This window comes from Hippichthys cyanospilos, chromosome 16, assembly GCF_059441005.1.
Source record: "Hippichthys cyanospilos isolate Australia breed blue-spotted pipefish chromosome 16, RoL_Hcya_1.0, whole genome shotgun sequence".
NCBI lineage: Eukaryota > Metazoa > Chordata > Actinopteri > Syngnathiformes > Syngnathidae > Hippichthys > Hippichthys cyanospilos.
Genome location: NC_142384.1, coordinates 11,856,171 through 11,874,708, shown reverse-complemented (window position 1 = coordinate 11,874,708; position 18,538 = coordinate 11,856,171). Strand labels below are relative to the sequence as shown.

At 42.9% G+C, this 18,538-nt stretch overlaps 3 protein-coding genes across 12 annotated transcripts in view; 2 read left to right on the top strand and 1 right to left on the bottom strand.

Annotated features, from left to right (window-relative positions):
- Positions 1-6,030, top strand: part of cacna1aa (calcium voltage-gated channel subunit alpha1 Aa) — a 72,320-nt gene extending 66,290 nt beyond the window's left edge. For all 5 annotated transcript variants that reach the window (XM_088436955.1, XM_088436954.1, XM_088436953.1 and 2 more), the window contains one exon: positions 1,252-6,030. In XM_088436955.1, coding sequence (XP_088293081.1) covers positions 1,252-2,037 — 786 coding nt within the window. In that variant the 3' untranslated portion in view covers positions 2,038-6,030. The remainder of the gene's footprint in view (positions 1-1,251) is intronic.
- A 1,697-nt stretch (positions 6,031-7,727) lies between these two features.
- On the top strand, positions 7,728-11,070 carry LOC148410611 (transmembrane protein 265-like). Of its 5 annotated transcripts, none has more exons than XM_088437655.1 (4): positions 7,730-7,913; positions 8,038-8,116; positions 9,433-9,653; positions 10,651-11,070. In XM_088437655.1, the coding sequence occupies exons 2-4, from the start codon at positions 8,059-8,061 to the stop codon at positions 10,801-10,803; spliced, it is 432 nt and encodes a 143-aa protein (XP_088293781.1). In that variant the 5' UTR covers positions 7,730-7,913; positions 8,038-8,058; the 3' UTR covers positions 10,804-11,070. The 5 variants fall into 5 exon arrangements, with proteins under 5 accessions (XP_088293782.1, XP_088293781.1, XP_088293780.1 ...); XM_088437654.1 differs by having other exon boundaries at positions 8,035-8,116; XM_088437656.1 differs by lacking the exon at positions 8,038-8,116 and having other exon boundaries at positions 7,728-7,913.
- prr14 (proline rich 14) lies at positions 10,824-18,423 on the bottom strand. Of its 2 annotated transcripts, XM_088437651.1 has the most exons (10): positions 18,335-18,423; positions 16,599-16,776; positions 15,687-15,816; positions 15,545-15,610; positions 14,487-14,527; positions 12,742-14,400; positions 11,952-12,087; positions 11,769-11,878; positions 11,623-11,691; positions 10,824-11,550 (listed from the first exon to the last, which is right to left on the bottom strand). In XM_088437651.1, the coding sequence occupies exons 2-10, from the start codon at positions 16,748-16,750 to the stop codon at positions 11,247-11,249; spliced, it is 2,667 nt and encodes an 888-aa protein (XP_088293777.1). In that variant the 5' UTR covers positions 16,751-16,776; positions 18,335-18,423; the 3' UTR covers positions 10,824-11,246. The 2 variants fall into 2 exon arrangements, with proteins under 2 accessions (XP_088293777.1, XP_088293778.1); XM_088437652.1 differs by lacking the exon at positions 16,599-16,776 and having other exon boundaries at positions 18,335-18,409.
- Between the last annotated feature and the right edge of the window lie 115 nt (positions 18,424-18,538).

Here is an 18,538-nt window from a genome sequence, read left to right as displayed (position 1 = left end):
TTGATCTGATGAGGGACTTAACAACACGCTTATAAATGTGTACCATATTTTCCGCACTATGAGGTGCACATAAAAGATGTTAATTTTCTCAAAAGGTGACAAAGGTGACAAAAGGTGCGCGAGTTTTCATTTTTGGAGGACAAAACAAAAATATAACTTTGTCGCCATGTAAATTCTTTAAATTTTGATTGTTTTACAATTCCAAATTTTTAATACCCTCTCTGAAATTTTTAGATGCAATATATGCTCCAATTTTTAAGCAATTTATATGGGGAGAAGGTGCCAAAACAGCGAGTTCTTGAAAAAAAAAACGCACAACTTAATAGAATAAATCCTGAAACATTTTTTAGATTTAAAAAAAAATGTTTTTTTTATTAAAATCATTAAGGTTACTATTTCATTGAATCATAATTACATTATTTTAAACTCTTGATTGGTCTTGGCATATAAACAATATTTTAATGTAATCAAGAGGTCAAATAATACATATATATATATATAATACTGCAAATAATACTGTAAATTTTAACTGAAACCCCCCAATAATTGAAAATATTTTTGAATGAGTTCTCCTCTTATCGTTGATCAAAAAATTTTTGACAGACGTTTGCTATAGTCTTTGTATTGGATCATGACATTGTTCAGGTTCACGGATGTTATGGTTAGTGTAATAGATAGCTGAGTCTAATTTGAGAATAATTTGTCAATAACTCAACAAATATGCATACATCTGGTACTGTATACTGTATTTGTTCACTGGAATGCTAAATCTAAATTCCTTTCCCTCACTCCCTTTTCTACCTTTGCAACATTTTTTACATTTGGTTTGAAAAAAAAAAAAACGTAATGATTTATACGCTACAACCTGACGCATCAAATTATATATATATAGCGCACAGTTGGTAATCCACAGAGCGACCTCCCGTTATGCAAGTCGGACAGTATAGCGTTATATTACATATGGTACTTGCATGAATAGACATTTACATATTGTGTACCACAATGGATGCCTTAGAAATGAACCCTTTTCCCTCCTCTTCTTTTCTCTCCTTTGCATGGCATGTCTTCTTCATCCACATCCCTTCGCACCGCTATTTTCCCTCATCCCTCCACTCGCATCACTTGTGCTTTTATTGTGCGTGTCTTCTCGTGCTTTTATCCTGGCTCTTCGTCACCCATCCTTGACTCTATGTTCCGTCGTTGAATTTGTGGTTCGTACTTTTTATTTGCTGTATTTCACTTTTCGTGTAGGGCAGTAGTTCGGTCAGTGGAAGTCCTGTTCCATCAACCTCCGGGACTAGCACGCCGCGCCGAGGCCGCCGTCAGTTGCCTCAGACGCCGGCCACGCCCCGCCCCCACATTACGTACTCCCCGGTAGTCCGTAAGGCCATGCCCTCCCAACCTGCGGGACCTCAGGGGCGGGCGCCGGCCCCGGCGCCCCGCCGGTTATCTCCTGATGTCCCCCAAGGTCAGTTCCCTCTTGCCGGCATCCCGCCGGCCCACCACGGCGTGCCCAGGCAGGGTCACCACCCCCCGCTTCGCTGGGCGGACACAGACGGGGGCTCCTTAGAAGGGGACGGCTGCTTTTACAACCAAAACTACGTGCCCCACCACGAGGCGCCCGCCCACGAGCCGGGCGGCAACCCCCACCCGCACCCCTTGGCCAGCCACCCACTGCCACCTCCTCCTCAACCGCAGCCGCGCAACCTGCACCCCATCCCCCCACCCCAGCCGCACCCCGTCAACAACCCCCACCCTCACCCTCACCCCTTGCCGCCGCACCCGCAGCCAAACCGTACCTCACCTCGGACCGTCCACCACGTGCCCCCGACCACCGGGCCCCTCCAGGGCCAAGCGCAGCCCCCCGTCCAGCGTCGCCTGCCCAACGGTTACCGCTCTTCGTCACCTTCCACGCATCTCCACGGACCCCAGCACAGTGGGCCTCACAAGGTCCCGCCCCCGGGGGGGCATCCTAGAGGACCCCGCAAGGGTCTGCATGAACCCTATTGCGAGAAGGAGCAGGACGACTGGTGCTAGCCCCCGGGGACTGCGGTCCGATGTGGACTGACGCGACATCAGCCGGTCCTTAAAACGTCCCAGCGACGCCATCCTTGACCAGGCGTCGGGAAGAATAAAAGCGGAACGCTCAAACACAATCCTGAGATGGAAAACAAATGAAAAAAACAGAGGTACAAAACGTGTCAACCTCCGGCTTCGAAGGACGCGAGTTGAAATTCTGCCTCTAGTGGCCTGGTCAAGCGTTACAGCCACTTACAAGATGTCAAGAGTTGCGACTCAAAAAAAAAAGTTTTTGTTTCGCTTCCTCAAGCTAACTTGTTAGCTTGCGTTAGCTTGAAAGGAAGTCAATCCCAAACCCGCCCAGCCACCTGTTGAATATCGATGAGTTTTATCATCTGTTTTTAAATATGAACAAACCTGACCACGAGCTCTCCGCCTTGTATGAGGCGAGGGGCTCACCATAAATAGGTGCAAGAGTTTTGGGGCTGGCTGGAACCCGAGGATGTTGACTATTCACGCCATCCTCCGCCGCGATGAAGAAAAACAAAACGATGACGGGTTTCGCCACCAAAGCAGTTTTCTGCAGCATTTCTTCTTCTCCTACTGCTGCGGCTGCTTCTTCTTCTTCGAAACACGCGAGCTTGAATCTTCTGTTGCAACCCCACACGGCTTTTGTAAGACTTGTAAAACCCTGTGTGATCCTGCATGAATGATCAAAAAAGAAAAAAAAAGATAACACTAGCAACAATCTACTGTATGTAAGGGGGGAGGGGCATTTTTCTTCCTGTAGCTTGTAGGTTTCTGCCCTTTGGGGTAGAAATGACCTTTTTGTTTCTCTCTCTTTCTCCCCCTTTTTGACATTCCTCTCTTTATAACCTCATATTCACTCGGAAAGGTCATAAAGAGAAGTCACGTGTCATGAGAAAAAAAAAAAACAATTTTGCTTGCGTGTCTCTATGTTGTGTGCCAAATGCCTGCCACTCATACGGATGGAAATGCACTTTTTTTCTTCTGAACTTTTCTAACAACGCTGATAATCTTACAACGATCAACTGGCAAGCAGGGTAAAGTGGGCGTGGCCACGTTCGTCTTCATCGGAAATATTTCCCAGCTCTTCCAGATACTCCGGAGAGAAATTGACGGACGGAAAGGAGGAGAATGGAGAGAAACTTGTTTTCTTTGACCATAATAAGGAAGCACAATACAGAACGTGTAAATTATCAGGAAATTATCAAGCTGCTATGCCACAATGCATTATGGGAAATTGGCTGTACAAGGTCCCCAAAAGTTATTTTTCGACTTATTTTCAGTTTATCCTCCTGTGACCCAGCCTATTTGCTTGTGTCCACCGTAGTGGACATGTGTTTTTAATCTATGTCTTTTTAACATTAGGGCAACCTTACTAAGTAAGTCCTAATATGCTCAGTCGAGAAAAACCTGACCTTTACAATGATGTCTCATGTGGGTGGACGCAATTTACTTTCGTGTCTTGCTGAGACAAAATAGACATAACAGTGGACACAAATGAATAGACCACCTCTCAGGAGGTTAACGCTACACTGGAACCTTCAAACTGACGATCTATTCGGGTTTTTTTAATGAGAAAAAAAGTGTGAAAACTCTAGTAATTGTATAATCAAAGAGACATTAAATTTCACTCTTAAATAACTATAATATATAACTATAACCAGCAGTGCTCTCATTTCCCTGCGTCCCTGCGTCCCCGACGCATGATTTATGCCGTGGGACGCATAATTTCAAATCAACGTGAGTTCCCCGGAAAATTGTTTCACATGAAGCAAATGCAGCCTGCAGGGGGGGTATCCTCTCAATGTGACTCTTACCCTTTGGCTGCCTTAAATAATCACATTTTCACGTTCACTTCCTGGTTTATCCTCTTGTTGTAACTCACTCTCTTTGGCTGCTTTAGCCAATTGCTACTACTCCAGAAAGTGCTATCTTTAGGCCCGAAACAACAACAACAACACAATTTTATCAGTATCAATGACAAGTCAAGTAATACGCAATCAGGTAACAATGAACCAGAAAGTATAAAGCGAAAATGAAACGCTTTGGAAGATCGACAAGAGGAACAAATGTTGCATCTAAGCGGACTTTTCGACTAAAATGGACCATTGTATCAAATCTATGAAGAAGATGATGACAGAGGCCATATGTAGGTTCATTCTATTATTTTAATACATTTTACTGTGACATTTGTTAATATCTGTTGTTGGTTTTTGCTCACATTTTGTAAATACAGTTTGAACCTTACATTTTATCCTTTTTACTGCGCGATTTTTGGGACTCCAAACATTTCTGTTTGGGACCCATAGTTTTTTTAGTATTGCGATCAGACACTTCTCAGAGATAAAATGAGCACTGGCCTGTAGTCCACAAGAAACCACAATTTGAGAAAAAAAATAAGAAAGAAAGAAAACTCAAACATATATTGTAGCCAGATAATAGATTTTATGTTTATTAGTAAACTTCAACTGGAAGGGACAGTTTATTCTTTACTTTTGATTGTGGTCATTGAAGCTTCCGCTGTATTTTTGAATTTTGAGTTTAGAGGAGAGAATCATGAGCCTTTATGCAACATTTGAGCTATTAAAAAAGGACGTGTAGGATACTCACGCAGTCACTTACCGAAAAGACGTCCGGGGCTTTATTATGGTCCAAGAAAACACTTTGTATCACTCACGTGTATATATCTTGAATTTCTTTCTGTGTGTTTCTACTGTACGCGTGCCTCCAACTAACACATTTTACAACACCGCCGTCAGCATTCTTAGCGTTACGTGTCATTTTCTGTTTTTACCCGGAGGCCGATCACATATTGACCACAGAATGCACCCCAGAAAAAAAAAAAAAAAACGAAAGAAAAACCTATCAGTGTCTTTCCAACCTCAGCGGAATGTCACAGACAAGTATTTTTTAAACAACACTTTGGAATGATAGCACACAAGGTATGTAGCGAATACTTGTGGTGTGTGTATATACGTGTGCGTAGTTGTGGTTTTTTTTTTTTTTTGTCATTTCTTATCGGTTGCCTACATTTCTTTTTGCGTCCGCCAAAAAATACGATGAGACAGGGGCGGATGTTTGTGCTGCACAACCACTGACATTTCACCTCAATTTGCATTTTGAGTCGATTTTTTTGGGCGTGATCCACACCTTTAAAGAAGATGGTGTGTGTGTGTGATTTTGTGTGTGTGTGTGCGTGCGTGTGAGACGTCTATGAAGCGCAAAGCTCAGCTCTCTCCCCATCCTTTTTTGTGTATGCTGCAATGAAAGCCACACTAATTAACCACACTAAGTCTTCAAAAAGCAATGTAAAGCCGCAAACGAGAAGAGAAAAAAAAAGAACACTTTTATAATAGAAATGTTTAAAAAAAAAAAACGTTTTAAAATATCTAGTTCAAGAACTGCATGTGCTATGTGCATGCCACACTGTGGGTTAACAGTCATCTTCAGGACATAAAAGAATAACAGACTAATGAATTCATAGATGTTGAGAAAAGATATATAAATAGATGTTTTTAAAAAGCGACCTTTTTTTTCCTTCTATTTTTGAAAACAAAAAATATTACAAAAAAGGACCAAAAAAAAATAAAAAATAGGGGATCAAAATACAAAAGAGACTTTGGTGAGAGTCTTTTTTTTTTTTTTTTCCTGTTATGGGCTCGAGGCACAACGCAATGCTGAATGTTGAAGACACCACTGAATATGGAAAAAAAAAATGCAAACAAAAGAAGTGCAGATCCAATGATGATGATGTGTTTTGTTGATATTTCTCGTATGGGCAGCGGGGTACCAAATTGGATCATACCTCTGCTCTCTCGTTCTGTCCTTTTCTCTCTTTCCAACGCTGTCTCTTTCACTGTCTCTAATCTCTCGTCTCACTCTCAACCTGTCTCACCACAATTTCTACCAGTGCATTTTGTAATTCCAAACTGAACTCTTCCTAAAGAATAAAAAATGAAAAAAAAAAAAAAAACAGAGAATGCACACTGGGTTGTCTTGAGAGTTTTTTTCTGGGTCACGTTTTTTTTTTTGTTGTGGGGGCATTTTTACAACACCTACAAATGCATGAAGGAGAATGGTGGTTAGCATAACCCAAATACCGTCCACAAGATGGCGATACACACCCAGAAAATAGTCCATCCAGCCATCACTCCATTTTCTATAGCCGCATATCCTCACAAAGGTCGTAGGCTTGCTGGTGCCTATCCCAGCTGACTTTCAGCAGAAGGCGGGGCACACCCTGAACTCCCAGCCAATTGCAGAGCACACAGAGACAAAAAAAACATTCATGCATCCAATCACACCTAAGGACAATTTAGATTGTCCAATACACTTGCCATGCATGTTTTTGGAGTGTGGGAGGAAGCACCAAGAGAGAGTCCACGCGGGCTCGGGGAGAACATGCAAACTCCACACAGGAAGGCCGAAGCCAGCTAGTATCAGTTGTGCAACATTTTCGGCCATTTGAAAAATGATGCTAATTTTACGTGTCAATGGCTTGCTTGCACTTTCTCTGACGACCACTAGAGGGCTTCTACTTCCACTGGAGGACTTTTACTTCTGCATACCTGATCACACACCTCAAGTTCAACCTTTTTACTGTACAAATCAGCATATGACTTGTCTATTACATCCTACTTAAAAAAATAAAACCTCTAACAGGCAAAGACAAATGCAGCACTTGTTTTTACTTGCAGTGAGGAAACATCAAGAAATTGAGCCGTTTGTCATTTGGCGAGTGGAATCGCTCCTTTTCCTATCAATCTCATCCCCCGCTTCACTTCCATGTGTTTTGTTACCTTTATTTAGTCTTTACTTTCACCCGGCTCTTCAACTCTGCTACATTCAGTAGGCAGGACCTCTCCAGATACTAACCTCACCCATCCAGGAAGTGCGTCCTCTGCTGGACATATCTTGTACTGCATCCATTCCAGTCGTTCTTTTGGCCACAACTTTTGAACCCGTTGGCCTACGCATTCAGAAGCAAAATGGACTCCTCCTTTCAGGGTCATTTAAAACGCCAAACGTGCTTTCGTAGCTCTGTAACACTCTGTTCACCGAGACCGAACGATATATGGCCATTTTGACCTCTTTCTGTGGGCAGTCAGCCAAGACTGCTCTGCCTGGGGTTAGAAGGCTGGCTTAATGTGTGGGTGGAGCCTGATATTTGCCACGCCCAGTAAACCTTTGACTCCGCCCACCAAACGTGTGAGCGTGTGTTTTTCTTCAAAATAAACATAATCGCAAACAAAATCTACTGTTTACAAATGACAAGTCGCGTAAGATTAAAATAGACATAAAAATCACAACTACATCCGAAAAGCATGAAAATCGCAGCTATGGTTGCAGATCCGAAAAACACGTGAAAAATAGTGGCTCTGAAAAGCAAGTAAAAATTGTAAATATATTTGTGGATCTGAAAAACGTGAAATTTGCAAAAATACTTGCAGATCTTCAAAAAGTAAAACATATATTTGTGTATCTGAAAAATACTTGAAAATTGAAAATGTATTTGCACATCTAAAAAACATCAAAATCGCAAATGCATTTGTGAATAATTTTGAGACGAAACCCACAGCTGTGACACGCACTCATCTCAAATCGTTGCCCGTATCTCAAGTCAACCCGCCAAGCTGATAAAGTCTTATGTCAAGGATCTAAGCGCCACTGTGCCATCTTAACAAAGGCGCAGCAGATAATAAAACGTTTTGTGCAAGGACAGATAAAAGCGTGTTGACATAAGAACGAGGCCGACTGGAATGTGATTCACCCTGCGGAGTTGGGAGTCGCGACACACCTCGCTTGCAGTTCCTTCGACCTCCGGGGCCCAAGAGGAAGCCCGTGCGCAACTTCTACATACACACTACGTAAGTGTGTGTGTGTGTGTATCTGGGAGGGCAAGAACAGTAAATGGGCGTGGCACTTTCAAGCAGTTTTTGAGTCCACTTGCGTGATAGTTTCAGCTTTTCTTCTCAACATGACTCACAGCAGAGACCTTAAAGCCAAAGTGCAATGACGCCGACTGAAAAAGACAAGACGAAGGAAGACACGCGACCACGACATCTTTTGAGTAAGGGAGCATTTTTTTCCTAACTTGTTGGCTATTTGAGCGCCAACGAGAATGTGAAGCGCAAATGATTAACAGGCCTGTGTGCTATTACATGTTACTGCCGATAGACATTCATAGACACATAGAGCTACAATTTCTCAATGTCCTTAAAGGCATCACCTGACATGAAATAGGAGGCAGGTAAACATACAAATCAACACAGATTTGGACGTTGTTGTGTGATGAAAGCTACGATTTGAGATTTGTCCGTGAAGGCAACGTAAGTCTAAGAGAATCAAACTGGTTTGTCAGCTTTTTGCTTTGATTTTTTTTTTTTTTTAACTCCAATCATGTACGTCTAATTGCGCAACTCTGCTTTTGGATTTGGCATTGAAAACAAACAGAAGTCACCGTGGGCTTCTGCGAGCGTGCTCGGGCTTGTCGGTGGCATTCACACGGCAGGCCAGAGTGCGGCAGGAGGCGTGATACTATTTTTTGAGGTGACGGGCGACTGGAGTTGTCACAGGTGTGGAACGGCGGTGGTAAACAAGTCATAGGTTAAAATGTCATGTGTCTGTCAGCACATCATCACAAAGACTGAGGGACACCACAAGGACCACAACACAAGCACAGGATCGAGGTTAATCGGGAGGAGATGGTGCACTTGTGGGAGGAAAGCAGTGATTTCACACTTCCCCTGAAGGCAACGTCTTACCTCGAAGCACCACGGAAGATCAGGCTTTTTCGCATTGGGGCTTTCACATTTGGATGAATTAAAATGCAAATTGTTTCATAATTCTAGTTTCATAAAGGTGGCCTGCTTGCTGTGATTTATGAAGCTGTGATTTCAGACTGTCCTGAAGGCAACAAGCTTACTACCTCAGTGTCAATTTTGACCCCATTTGAGCCATTAAACTTGACATATTCAACAAAAGGCATTAAAAAAAAACTCTAGGAGGCTAAAATTTTGTTATAGATTGTCAAAAAAAACATGTTTGTTCCTTTATGCTTGCAGATGGGATATGTTTTATCTTAAAGTTTATACAAGGACACAGAGGGGTTACTTTGGAAGCACCACAGATGATCAGGCCCTTTTGCAAATTTAATCCAGCAAAAACTGTGATTGTTTCACAACTCCTGTGTGAGAAAAGCTGTGATTTCAAACTTCCCCTGAATGCAACAACATTGGTGCTTTTCACACAGAATCCTGCAAAATGCAGGTTGTTTCACAGCACTAGGTGCATGTTCCATTCTTTCATGGACACACAAAGCTTTTCAGTTGGGATCAAAGGTCAAAGCTATAAAAGTAGTGTTTGTTATTCGCCTTGTTTTGGCAGACATGGATAAGCCATCTGACACTTGCATCAAAATGGATGAGGAGATGCCGCTCAGCACGGTGCCGGGCTCAGTGGACCCGCAGAGAGGCCTCATAATGAAGAAGAACGGATTCGGAGCGGCGGCGTGGTGCGACGACAAGTATCACCGGCGGCTGGCCATCTGCAGCATCATCTGCGGCATCTCCTGCATTGGAATCAAAGCGCTTATCAACTCCGTCAAGGTACATGTACGCACATGTGCGTGTGCGCTTAAGAGTTGGTGTTAATCTACCACGTTTTTTGTTTTTTGTAAGTGCGCTTAAGAGTTGGTGTTAATCTACCACGTTTTTTGTTTTTCGTAAGTAGGGTTAGTTGTAAAGAAAAAATGTGCAATGAAAAAAAAATCTTTGAAAAGTTGACTATTGTGTCAAATGTGTGTATTAGGGTTCACATATCAAAATGCTTAGATGCTAGTAGCAATATTTTGATAACCATAGAAATTTTACCATTTAATTTTTGCAGTGTAATTCCCAAAAAATACATGGACTAAAATGCAAGTAGGATTTTTCATGGCAAAAATTGTTCTTTTTTAAATGCCACATTTTGTGTGAAAAATCTGAAAATGAACTTGATCGTACAGTCCTTATTGTTCTGCAGCTAGTCATACACAAAAATGATTATAATTATTAATTAGCACTGGCCAATAATCCCTTAAATTGTATTAATTATTCATAAAAATGCTTCTGAAATCAGCTTGTGAAATTTTGCATAAATAGCAAAATGCTAGAAGGCTGTTGAAAATACTATAATTGTAGCAGGTACATTATTGTCTCAACATTTTGCACAGAATTTATCTTTTCATAAAGCTGACTTTCCCTAAATGTTTATTCAATTTAGTCCATGAAATCAATTGAACTCATAATAGTCCAGAATGAAACGAAAACGAGTTACGTCACATCGTACAGCTTCTACATCTAATTACTGCTATGACTACTACAACACTAACAAAAAAATTCAGATACATTTGGAATATATGTATACAACCGAAAATTAGTATGCTCCATTTATTTAGTATCACAATTCATGTTTTAAAGAATTGTTTTAAATATTTTACAATGCACTTATGTTAATGCCCTCACCTGTAGTGTAACAAGTGAACAGTTTGTTGTTGCAATTTAAACAGACAATATGGAGACATGCAACTAAACAAACGGGGTGTCTTTTTTCCCCTCCCGACAGGCCGAGACGGAGCCGAACCAAAAGGAGTCAGCCAGGTTTTCACGCACTGCCAGAAAACTGGGCATTTTCTCGATCGTGACATGGCTCATCATCCTGATCCTGACGCCATCACTCATGGCGCTTTTCTCCTATTTGGTCACGCTGAAAGATTGAGGCGAAGGACTCCTATAGGACACGTTTATAAGTTGATATTTATTTCCCCATTGCAAAGATACTTGTAATTCGACAAGTATAAAACCAAGTAGACAACATTCATACAAGACAAATTTTCAGCACGATAATCAATACCAAAGCTTGTAGAAAAGGTAATAAATTAGCCACCATGGTAACAAAAAAAGCGGCGTTATTGCATTCTTGCTTGGACACTTGTGCTTTTTATACAGACATTGTGGTAATAAATGCTCGGAAAGAAAAAAAAAATGGACCCTTTGATACAAAAGGAACAAGAAGTATGTGCTTAAGGCCGCCTCGTTCAACCGGGCAACAAAAACAACACACAAAATACCAAGAGTGACACGTGACTGAGTTGCACTCGAATAAATAAGCTGCCGTTTTACCGAGTAACACGAGGCCATTTGGAGACGCGGACGGAAAAGTCAACAGGCGGCATCCTCCCGGTCGCCCAGGAGCCACAAGTCGAGCTGCTTGAGTTTGGCACGGAGGAGCGCGTCGGCGTCGGGCGGCGGCAGGAGAGCGGCGTCGTCCCGGGCGAAGCCCCCACGTCTGGTGCGGGACGCCGCCGCCCACGCCTTGCCGCCGCCGCCCACCGGTACTTTCTTGGGCTTCCGGGCTTGGCCCGCCTCCGGGAACTGCAGGAAGCGCTTGAGGCGGCGTTGGCCGAATCGAGACTCGGAGCCGTCGCGGCGGCTGAGCGGCACCTCGAAGACGGTCTCCAACCGGCTGAAGCGCAGAAGAGAAAAGCCGCCATGAATCCCTTCTTAACATTATCCAATATTAAATACAGGAGCTCACCTTTCGGGCGGTTTGCTAAAGTTCTTGTTGGTGTAAATTTCCTCCAGACTGAACTGCTTCTTCTTCAGCCTACCCAAAACAGAAAAATGGCATCATACTCCCCGTGCCGTCACGCCCACAAGATGGCCGCTTGTCAGCGTACCCACCTGACGGCTTTGGGGAGTCCCATGGGCGTCAGGTTGTTCTGAGGTTTTGGCAGCGACCTCCGGATGCGAATGGACGACACCTTGCCGTGATGTTCGTGTTTCTGCGCCACCTGCGAGGGCGACGCCGCATGCGTCTATTAGCCGGGCCGGGACGCCGCGATGCAAAATGGCGGCAACCGCTACCTTGAGCTCGGAGTCGGACAGAGACTTTTCTTCTCTCAGTGCCGCGGCGGCTTCGTCAAACTCGTGACCGGAGGAGCCGGTGTCTTCGTCCTCCTCCGGCAGTCTGTCGTCAATCCCGCACGCCAGCAGGTTTGCGCTGTCAAGAACGCCGCAGTTTTAAACGTGGTAGTGAAAGGGTTAAATAAGACACAAATATACATTTGACTATTTTTTTTCAATTTCAACCAGCTTAACTTTAATCCAACTTAAGTGAAAACAATCTTTTGTGTTTTACCCCGCAAAAAAAACAACATTTAATGAAAATGCACTGCATTCATCAAGTTTTATTCATTAAAATAATTTAGACCATCTATTAATTTTTTTTTTTAATTAATGAATAAACAAGTGCTCTACAAAAACAAAGCGTCAAAAAAATGCACAATAATTATAGCACTCAAACCCTGTTGGTAAAACAACATGACATTGATAACAGCTAATTTAATTCTATTTAAATTAAAAATAATTATTTAAATTTATAAAATGTATGTTTAAAAATGATACTTTAAAATGATATTGCACATCAAAATTTCAGTCTTTTTACAAATTAGGTATTTTAAATTTGAATTTAAAATTTTGAATAAAAATAAGTACTTAACGTGATGTTAGAACCAAAGTTGGGTTTAACGCAACAGCAAAAATAGACGCGTCAACCTATAAATTCAAATAATTATTTACATTTTCTTTTAATCGTTTCGATTGATAGTATTCTGTAAAAGAAAGAAGCGGGGGAATTTTGTTTTTGTTTTTTTACCTCGAGCAGGCGCCGGGGGCATCAAATGAGGAATCGGCTTTCACGACAGACAGCGAAGATGAAGCCGGAGAGACCGAGTGGCTGGAGGCGGTGCCGCCGGCGGTTGGCGCTCTGCTCTCACCCCTCCCTGACAGGAAAGCCAGCGGGCTCGACAGGAAACAGGACGCCAGCGTGGACAGCGAGGAGCCGGGCGAGAGCGCGGGCGGCAGATTGTGCCCGTCGCACGGGAAGGAGCGCCTGGACGGGTACACCTCCTTGCGCAGGCACAGCGGCGCAATCTCTCGCTCCACCTCCACGCTGCTCACCGTGTGGCGGCGGGCGCGCCGCGGGCTCGCCGGGACGTGCGGAGGGACGGAGGCGAGGGGCGGCCGATGAGGTAGAGGTGCAAAAAGCGAGGGGATCTCCGGGCAAGAATAGCTGCGCAGCAAGCCGCCCGCCTTCTCGCTTGGGCCGGCGGATGTCAAGATGTCCTCGGCGGTGGCGGAGGTGGACTCGTTGCGGGCCTGGCCGCGAATCGACCGGGACCTCCGGGAACGGGGATCCCCTCTGGGCGGCTTCTTATCAAGCGTTCCGTTGCGTAACCTGGAGGTACCGGCATCCTGATCGCCGTTCGGCTCGCTACATTCTGACTGGTTCTCTTCCAAAGGTGTCATTTCAAAGTAAAGCGGTTCTGTGGACGTCGGGGCTTGTCCGAGTTCGACTTTTTGTGTCTGAAGCTCACCTCGGGGAGCTTTTTTGGGTCTGCTGCGTCTTGCGCTGGAGGCGCCCTCGTTTTGAGCCGCCGGCGCCGGCGTCGGGACCTGCACCTTGCGTTTGCGCAGTGTGACGTTGCTGTTCAGGCGCTCGCTCTTCTCGCTGCAGTCATCCCGCTCGCCCTCGTCCGCTTTTCGCTTAGCGTTGCGGCATTTGGCGGCAGGGGCGAGAGCTTGTTCATCCAAAGCGGCCAACGGCACTTTCTGCTTGAGCGGCGGGGGTCCGGCTGTATCGTTTTTAGTTTCTGACTTCAGTTTTTTCCTCTCCACTCGGACTTGGGTGCTCAGCGTCCTTTTGGATCGCGCCGCACCCGAGTTGGTTTCATGACGTGCGCCGTCCACGTGGTTCGTTTTAGGAGGGCTAACGTTGAGAAAAGCGTGGTGAAGACATTCCAGCTGGACGCTACATGCATACAAGGCTAGACTCTTTTCCATGTTGGGCTTTTCCTGGTGCGATTTTAGCTCCGTTAACAGGTTTGGTTCCTCAATAACGTCAGCGGTGTTTTCTGCGGGCCCCTGGCTTGACGGCAAAGGCACTTGTAAGTCATCGGGCGAATTGCCGAGTAATGTCTGAGAATGGCGAAAGTCACTTTCGTTCGGTAGCTCCCAAGTAAACAAGCTCTCCTTTTCTTCATGTAAACCATTTTCCCGTGGATCCCGGTTAGCTTCCGAAGACCCGTCCGTCTCGTCCGCTTCCATCTCAGGAGTCAATATGTTTTTATCCTTAAACAGCTTGGTGGGACTCATGACTATTTCTGTGAAACTGGCCATCTTGGACTTGAAGGACTGGAAGAGGGGGCCCATCAGCCACCCGGAAGGGGGCAAAGCGCTCACGTCTGCGCACGCCGACCCCAGAGCCAAACTCTCCGGCCGACGCTCGTCTGGCTCCTCTGCAAAGTCCTTTTCGCTGAAATAAAAGACAAAAAAACGCAAGGCATGAGAATCAGGAGGAGGGCGAGTGGAAAAGATGGCCGTCCACGAAAATGCACTTACGTATGTTGGAACTCGACCGCAGTGTTAATATCACAGCCATCCTACAAAATGAATACGTCGTTAATCGGAGAAGCAGCAATGATAGACTACTTAATGATATCCATTCATATAAAGCATGATTCAATGACCCTCAATAACTTTTGAAAATTCAGCATTTTACTGTACATTGTTTCAACAGCTTCAAAACATAGCATACAATATTATATTATATATATATTGTATGATTTTTCCCCCCAACCGGCGCAAAACACAAAAGCAAATACATTTTGCGTACATCAAAAAGCATCAGTTTTTATGCTCATCAAAAACTTCAAGAAAAAAAAAAATGCTCCTCCCCCACAATCTTGAATCGTCTTGTATATTCTGCTGAAGATAAAAATGAAGGTGATTTCAACTGAAAAGTGTTTGGGGATTTTTATTTTTGATTATTGTAAATTTTAAGCAAACCATATATGAAGATAACTGCTCAAATTAGACATTTACAAATATGTCTGGATTACACCATGTAATCTAGAAAAAACTCATCCTGTCATCATTTTGGGGGTGAATAAAATTTAAATAACATTTATAAGGAAATATAAAAGTTTAAATTATTTTTAAGTAACGATTTTTTGATATTTTGTCTTGATTACCCGTTTAATCTGGTAAAAATATATTCAAATTATATAATATTTTTGGCATTTCCTCCTGTTTTTTCTCCAAATTCAAAGACATATATCATTCCCAAATGAATATCATTTCAGGGTTCAAAATGAGTTACATAAGCAAAACTATACAAAAACTTTCAATCCTGGCATATTTTGTTGAATGTTGCATGTTTTGTAGGACTTTATGAAAAACTGAGATGGACCCTGTTGTTGTCATATTAGTGGGTCAAGCAGAAAAGCACCAAATGGTGCGGATGCAGCAGACTGTAAAGGAGGATTACGCGGCATCCTATTAACCCCCGCGTCCCCCTTTGACTGCGTGGGTCAGCTATGTTGATAAACACAAGGATGAAAAGTTTAAAGAACAAAAAAAAAAAAAATAATAACCAGATGACAGCAGCTCGGACTGACCTGCTTGTGGTTGTCATCTTCAAATGTAATTTCAACTCTCGGCTGCTTGGACTTGGACGCTCGCACCTATTGGGGGGGGACGACCTCGCGTGATTAAATGATATCAGCCCAGAAGACAAAGACGTGGCGTTTAAGGTGGCACCGTATTGTTGCTGAGTCTCTTGAAGGAGGACGGATTGTATGTGGACGGCATCTCCTCCACCCGAGCGTCCTGAGGTTCGTCTTCTTGTGTGCGCACGCTCCCACTGCGGCCCGACGTGCCATCGCTCGCTCTGCCCACAAGGATTGCGTTAAAGAATGGACATGCAACACCTTGAAACCGTGTCGTGTTGTCATTTAGTCCATCAAAAGTGACATCAGTGAAAGTGGTAACATAAAAAAGTGCAAGGTCAAAACACACACAAAAATGTTTAAATTCAAGCATGTGATCAAGGGGAGGATGAAAGTTCCAATTTAAACTGTAATTATAGGTGCCAAATTTCCATTTATTGCCTTTGTTTAAATGTTCAAAGTACCCATTAATGAGAGCAAATCAGTTTTGGATGAAGAAAAAAAAAAAAAAAAAGAGAGACTTAAAACTGAGTGCTGTGCAATCTGTGTCTGGTTTCTTTATTTGTGATATCTCTTTTCTAGGCATACTTCATTCAGCAACTAGAAAAAAAAAATTCTGTAACATCATCATTCTCATTCTAATTCTGGACCATCTACTGGAAATTGCATCATTTAGGGCGTATATAAAATACAGTCACTATACAACTATTTATTTGGTTTGTGTTCCAATTAATTTGCTGTTCATTTGAAAGTAAGAACCTACTGTTCCTGTCACATCAATAAAAAGTGTTAAATTAGATTTACTAATTCCTGCAGAAACTGTTAAAATCTCACATACCCCCAGAAGTGTCTCCATGTACCCCCATTTGAGAGTTGCTAATTTATATTAATGTATTCCAAGAACTGCCAGCCAAAACTGATTGATTCTGGAGAAACGCATAAATTTGGGAACTTGCGTATGAAGAAAAAAAAAAGGAGGGCGAGCCATGAGGGGTGACTATACCTGGGAGTGATGGAGGGAAGGGGGAGGAGAGAAGGAGGTGGTGGTGGAGGCTCACTGTGAGGGGGTGCGCTACAGAAAGGGTGGGGGGGCAATGCATCACCATCCATCGGGAAAACGAGGTGGGGGAGCGAATCAGAGGGAAAAGTCAACATGGCCTGGCTCTCTCTCGCTCGCTCCTCTGCAAACAACGATAACACAACATGTCACCATACCGTTAAAACAAGGACATCTGAATATTTGATAATGAATAAATTGGTATAGTGAAAAAGACATTACTTTTATGTGTTCGTTTCTGTGATGGCTTTGATGGAGATTGACCAGTTGTGTTGTGAATTTCCTGTCATGTTGCTCAGTTCATTATTGAGTGTAAATAAATTACAGAGAGGCTACCTGTTAAAATAATATCGAAATGAGTATGACTGTGGCAAAATGTAGCCTTGTGGTTAAAGCGGGCTATCCATAGGTGTAGATTTCCGTTTCAGCTTTCCACTGTTCCTTGCTATTTCTGACTTCTTATGTTTAACAATATGTGGCATTGTTTTTCAAGTCTTGATTGAAAAATGGGGCGTTTACACTAGTTATTATGAAGTATTGAATCTGCAGATATAAAGAAGTATTTTAGTGGAACATATCGGCCATATCAATTCATAAAATTGTCTAATTTACCTTATGACACAAGGGTGAGGTACGGTCAAGTACTGTTAGAATATGTTTAGATTACGAAGGTTGTATGACGAAAGTCTGTCGGTACATACAGTAGCAGTAAAAAAAATGGGAAACACTTTCAATTTCAAATGGTTCCAAATACATTAAGAAGTCAACAAATTCGAGCGATTGAATCTTGAAAATGCACAGTGTGAATTTAGTTAGTCCAGGATATAACGTGTCATCCACATAAAAAAAGCCAAGATGTTCAAAGCTGCTATTGGGGAAAAGGTGCCTACTTCAATAAATATGAATTATCTTTTTTTTTTTTTCATTTTGTGTCCACCAAAAAATTCTGTTCGTATTTCTTCGTAATGCAGATGACTGAAGTATTCATCTACAATCCAGGAAATTTGTAAATAAAGGAAAGTAAAAAAAAAAAAAAAGAATTACAGGGTGTTTCCAAACTAATGACTGCGACTGTATGTGAATAAGCTGCCCAAAAAGTAGCACTTAATTTAAATGAAGCGATAAGTTTGTGATATTGGACCGTGACTGTAATAATATTAATATTTTGGGGAGTTGTTTCAGCGTGACGTCAAGATACTTGCGAGTGACTCACAAAACCACGCAAACAAGATGTGGAAAAAAAAAACATGAAGGGCGAAGTCAATCTTCAAACATTATTGACATTTTTAAATCGTGAGAGATATTCGGATAATTTAGTGCTTAGAAAAAAAAAAAAAAGGAAAATATGGCGTGCTGCGACGAGGACTGCAGTCTACTTCCTGGACGCCGTGTCAAATTATAACTTTGGCGTGAGCGATCTTGGCATACTCGTGTTCTCTTCATCCCGCATCAGATGCGATCACATGGGTTCGAAAATGCGTCCTCTCGACATTTCAACCCGAATCGACTGTTGGATTTTCAATAAATCTTTTTAGTGGGATGCATTGCTAGTCCATGCGGCAGGGTATAGCCGGATCCCGGGTCGGTCGGTGTGAATTTACGTCTACAGGGAAGCGTTGCCTATTCTTTTGTTTATACAAGACTAGAAGGTGACGTATATTAAAAAAGAAACAAAACCTTACCAGGAATGTCGAGCTGGACCGCGGCAGACAAACGCTTACGTCCTCATCGTAAACAAGACACGCCGGACAGACAGCGGGTAAAAGCTACAGAAGATGGGTGTTTTTTATTATAAATCCAAACTGACACCGAGGTTGGCCAATCACATTCAGGCTTTGAAGGTATGGCGGAAAATGACACTACATCTGGCCAATGGGAGAAGACAT